This window comes from Tamandua tetradactyla, chromosome 2, assembly GCF_023851605.1.
Source record: "Tamandua tetradactyla isolate mTamTet1 chromosome 2, mTamTet1.pri, whole genome shotgun sequence".
Lineage (NCBI taxonomy): Eukaryota > Metazoa > Chordata > Mammalia > Pilosa > Myrmecophagidae > Tamandua > Tamandua tetradactyla.
Window position 1 is genome coordinate 59,770,942 of NC_135328.1, and position 5,193 is coordinate 59,776,134.

Here is a 5,193-nt window from a genome sequence, read left to right on the forward strand (position 1 = left end):
ACGAAGACTCTGTGGATGGGGCACCTGGGTTCACCCAGCACAACTGAGAGGAAAGGAGAGCAATGCCTGCCAGAGGCTAACGTTGCACAAGAGTTTAGGGGGAAAAAGAAGAAAGAACATCTCAGGTAAATGAAGTCAGGCAGAGGAAGGATGGAACTTTCTCTGGAGTCCAGGCTCTGACAAGGAACGAGGGGAGGAGTTGAGAATGTGTCTGGAATCAAGATTTCAGTGAAGTGGCCATAAGGAGTTGATGCGGGGAGGGCTGGACTGTGGCTGTGTGGACGAGGTGTGGAGATGCCCTCTGCAGGGTGCGTCCCTGCGTCAGCCCTGCCCCTCAGCCTGTCTCTCCTCCAAGGAGCCTTCCAGCGGCAACCGGCTCTGAGCAGCTGAGCGTCAGCCTCAAACAGTCCTTCACGTGCTCCTGGGCTCACCACTGACCAGGCCCCTGGCTGCTGCTGCTGTTCCACGCCACGTGCTGCCAAGAGGAAGGCGGGCCAGGACTCCCCGCTCCACTCCTCAGGGAGGAAGGCCGGGCTCCCAGAGACCCAGGGCCTCCTCGGACCACAGCTGTGAGCAGACAGGCCAGCCCGGGCCCACACCCGTCCGTGTGATTCTTAGTCTGCGGATAGTCTTTCCATTTTTCTTATTTTCCTTTATAATTGCTGGAATGTTTTACTGAATACAAAGTGATGAGTGCCCATTGCATTAAAGGATATCTTGGGGAAAACTCAGGAGGTAAAAGAGGAATCCTATGGACAATTGAGTTTAGCATAATTACTTTCAGTCACAGTCATAAAAACATTTCTTGTTTTCCTAATTATGAGCATAACAGCGTGAACAATTTTGAATTCTTTTTTTTTTTTTTATTTAACACTAAAGACATTTATGGCCTCACGTTCTGGAGTCCCGATATCTGAATCCATCTGCAGAAGGGCCACGCTTCCTCTGCAGCCCGTAGGGAAGACTGTCCCACGCCTGTCTCCTGGCCCGTGGCTGTGGCTGCCATCCTTGGCGTCCCGTGGCTGGTAGAGATGACGCTCTGCCTCCCCATCTGTGCATGGCCTTCTCCGCAGTGTCTCCGTCTGTGCCCCTCCTCCACTTCCTGAGAGGACCCGGAGCAGGTACGGCGGGCTCAGTCTGTCTGGGTGTGTGTGAGGGAGTCGCTGTCCCAGAACTTGCCTTGCATGGAGAAGGGGCGGCACCGAGCTCCCCTACACAGCGCTGGGGGAGAATCAACTCGGAGCTGCCTGGGACAAGGAGTGTCCGGATGTCTGTATTCTTCTTATTTCATATAACCATAACATATTACAGTGTAAAAATATCAAAACATAATTTTAATCTCCATTATAATTAATCCTCTAATCCCAGCATATGAAATGTCATAATTTACTTAGTCAATTATTGGTGGGAAATTATTGCTTTTTTTCAATGACAAATATTGCCATGATGAGTAGCTTTATTGACAGATACTGGCCTCCTTTTTCACTGTTTCCTGTAGGTAGAATGCAGAGGTGTCGGGTATGGTGGTTTTCCTAATAGTTCCTTCTCTTAGGTATGTTGCTCTCCAGAAAGGTCACATGACAGTATATGGGGCTCCTTTTACTACACAGCATATTAGGAACAAGACAACAGGCAAAGTCAGGTCTCTGGGACAAGCCACGACTCCACGCCGGTAGGATTCACTCACCAAGGTAAAAGCCTCCATTATTCTCTCGCTTTCAGTGGCAGTCCCCCACCTCCCTCCGACTTACCATTCCTCAGACTGCTGGTGTCAGAGCTCTTTATTTTTCCATTCGGAGTCCCCTCCAAAGACTGTCACAGCCCTATTTCCTTCTGAATGATCTTTCAGGGAAAGTAAAAATTCAGATCTCCACATAATACACACTTAGTCTATACCGCAGAGTAGGAAGCTGGCTTTACCACACACTGCTCCCTTCCTGCTGAGAACAGCACTGGGCAGTCCAACACAAACTGGAGTTGGGGATGCCCTTTGAGATCACCTGCTTCAGCCTTCACTTGGTGCACATGGGTAAACTGAGGCCCAGCGTAGGGAAGTGACTTCCCCAGGCCACACAGAATATCCATGTCACAAGCAGGGTAGGTCTCGGGACTTTAGACTCAGGTACAGTATTTACCCAACATTCAGTTCCATTCAAATGAACAGATTTTTTTCAAACAAATTTTAAGTGCCAGGCTCTGAGACATCTTCAGCTCAGCTCCCCTGTGAATCAAATCCCGTGCATCACCAATGCTCCACCATGTTCTCCATGGATAGAAGTTCTGTTTGCATAGATTGTCCACACAGAGGTGCTCAGTGTGGCACCAGCACAGAGCCCTCTGCCCTTCATCTCAGCAACCTGGGCCACTACTGGTAACTATTAAGTCTTCTTCTGAAGCTGACTACAGGGTTTACTTTTTCATATTCTGAAAGGGAGACGTAATACGGCTAAATTGAGGCAGAAATACCTGGTGGGGACCCAGAATGGGCCAGGATTGACCAGTGGGGGGTGGAGGAAAGGTAATCGGATTATGGTGAAAAAGAACGAATTCCGTGGTTGCAGAATGGGGAGAGTTTGCTGGGTTAGTCAAGCGGCTCTTTACTGAGAACAGTTTGTACCGAAGCCCTAGGATATTTGGAAATGTCTGCAAACATATTTAGTTGTCACACAACTGGAAGAGGGAAGTGCTACCAAGAACTAGTGGGCAGAGAACAGAGATGCTGCAAACCATCCCACGATACACAGGACAACCTCAAGATAAAGAACTAAATGAGACGGGTTTCACAAGTTAATATCACATACCCTGCGTTCTGACAACTAGTTTATGTGTGGTTATTAGCAACTGAAGTAAAGTAGTTGCCATCCAATAGTATGGGAATAATCACCCAAATTAATTCTTTTTTTTGATTTCATGAAGTTCCAAGCTACAGGTCTTCTCCATAGATTGCCATAAATCCATGTCTAAAGCAGGCACATGTCAATGCTAAATAACACAGTCAGGTTTGTGGTTTCAATAGTGGGCAGACTGAAAAAATAAAACTTATTATGAGTGAGCCTTCAGATAAGCTTATTCTTGTCAGCATGTGGACTAACACTTTACAGATTGCTCCCATATGTAATAAAAGTCTAAAGAAGGTTGACAACTTGCTAGTTCCAAGATATGTATCAGCTTGGAAATTTTCCTTTTCGTGTATCTTAGCTCAGAAAAAAATGAAGCATTTGTAAATTTCAGTTTAAAAATTCATAGTATTTTCCATCTATTAATCATAATTCAGAGGAAAATCTTTCTTTGGGCTGGAGATTAAGACACCTGGGTTCAAGTCCTGGCTCCATCCCTGGCATGCACACAGACTCAGAGAAGTCACTTCAGCTCTGTAGGCCTCCACATCCCTTTAGGTACAACGAGGGGATGCAGCAACCTCAGAACAACCCGTCAGGCACACCTGGAACATGGGAGGCCTTCACCTCACATGCTGGTCCATTTTAAACTTTTGTTCTAGATCTTACTTTATCTCATCTAAGAAATAAGAATTCCCCCTACCATGTCTTTTAATCATTATTCTTTTGCACAGCTATGTTGTCGTACTGGGCAACAGGGACCTGACCACATACTGCATGCCTAGGACTCTTCCAAGGAATGCTGAAGAGCTGCTTTGTACTTTGTGAAGACAGAGGGAGCATAACATGGAAAAAGCAAATTGGAACTCCACCATGGTGGGGTTCATTCTGCTGGGACTCTCAGACCACCCAACGCTGGAGAAAACGTTCTTTGTGCTCATCCTGCTGATGTACCTGGTGGTCCTGCTGGGCAATGGGGTCCTCATCCTGGTCACCATCCTTGACTCCCACCTGCACACGCCCATGTACTTCTTCCTGGGGAACCTCTCCTTCCTGGATGTGTGCTTCACAACCTCCTCTGTTCCTCTGATCCTGCGCAGCCTCTTGACACCATGGGAAACCATCTCTTTCTCAGCCTGTGCACTGCAGATGGCACTCTCTTTTGCCTTGGCGGGAACAGAGTGCCTGCTCCTGGGCATGATGGCATTTGATCGCTATGTGGCCATCTGCAACCCCCTGAGATACCCCATGGTCATGAGAAAAGCTGCCTACGTGCCCATGGCTGCCGGTTCCTGGGCCATTGGTGGTGCTGCTTCTGTGGTGCACACATCCTTGGCAATTCGGCTGCCATTTTGTGGGGACAACGTCATCAACCACTTCACCTGTGAGATCCTGGCTGTCCTGAAGTTGGCCTGTGCTGACATCTCTATCAATGTGATCAGCATGGGGGTGACAAATGTGATATTTCTGGTAGTCCCCGTTCTCTTCATCACTGTCTCGTATGTCTTCATCCTCACCACCATCCTGAGGATCCCCTCAGCCGAGGGCAGGAGAAAGGCCTTCTCCACCTGCTCTGCCCACCTCACTGTGGTGATCATCTTCTACGGGACCTTATTCTTCATGTATGGGAAGCCCAAGTCGAAGGACCCGCTGGGCAAAGACAAAGTGGACCTTTCAGACAAGCTCATCTCGCTCTTCTATGGGGTGCTGACCCCCATGCTCAACCCCATCATCTACAGCCTGAGGAACAAGGACGTGAAGGCGGCTGTGAGGAACCTGGGAGCTCAGAAATGCTTCACCCCGTGAAGGTGGGAGCGTCCTTGTAGTTCTTCCTCACATGGAAGACAGGATTTCCAATCATTAGAGCTTCATTCATAAGCCAAGTCAAGTGAACTGGACTTATTTACAGGAAATGTTTAACTTTTCTGAGTACATCTTCTGTGTTTTGACCATATGCCTGATAGCTTCAAAATGCCAGCATTTAAATACTGAAATTGAATAGAATGAAGACATTTTGAATCCTTGCTAAAAGATGATCAAATAGTCCTTTTCATGTGTAAGCTGTAGATTTAGAGAGGGAAGTAAGATGATTTTCACGGCAACTTTGCTGCTTCTGTTGTGTTTCATCAGGAAAGTCTGAGGAACAAAGAAACATGAAAACTTTCATTTTGTGGTTTTGTTGATTAGAATCGTTTTAACTCAAGTACTGAAAAGAAACAGATCAAGTCCTACACAATACTTTTGGGTAGGAATAACATACTTGGTTAAGATAAATATCTTTTAAATTAAGAGAAAATTGAGACTATTTTCTTTGATACTCTGAAAATTATGAAACACTTCTAGCTAGTTAAATGAA

At 46.8% G+C, this 5,193-nt stretch overlaps 1 protein-coding gene across 1 annotated transcript; it reads left to right on the forward strand.

Moving 5' to 3' along the window:
• Positions 1 to 3,612: 3,612 nt before the first annotated feature.
• On the forward strand, positions 3,613 to 4,643 carry LOC143656306 (olfactory receptor 2S2-like). The gene has a single exon (XM_077128326.1). It carries the CDS (start codon positions 3,684 to 3,686, stop codon positions 4,641 to 4,643), a length of 960 nt encoding a protein of 319 aa, XP_076984441.1. The 5' UTR covers positions 3,613 to 3,683.
• Positions 4,644 to 5,193: the final 550 nt, after the last annotated feature.

Excerpts from the sequence above, each read along its gene's own strand:
- LOC143656306 (XM_077128326.1), top strand. The coding sequence starts at position 3,684 with ATGGAAAAAGCAAATTGGAACTCCACCATGGTGGGGTTCATTCTGCTG.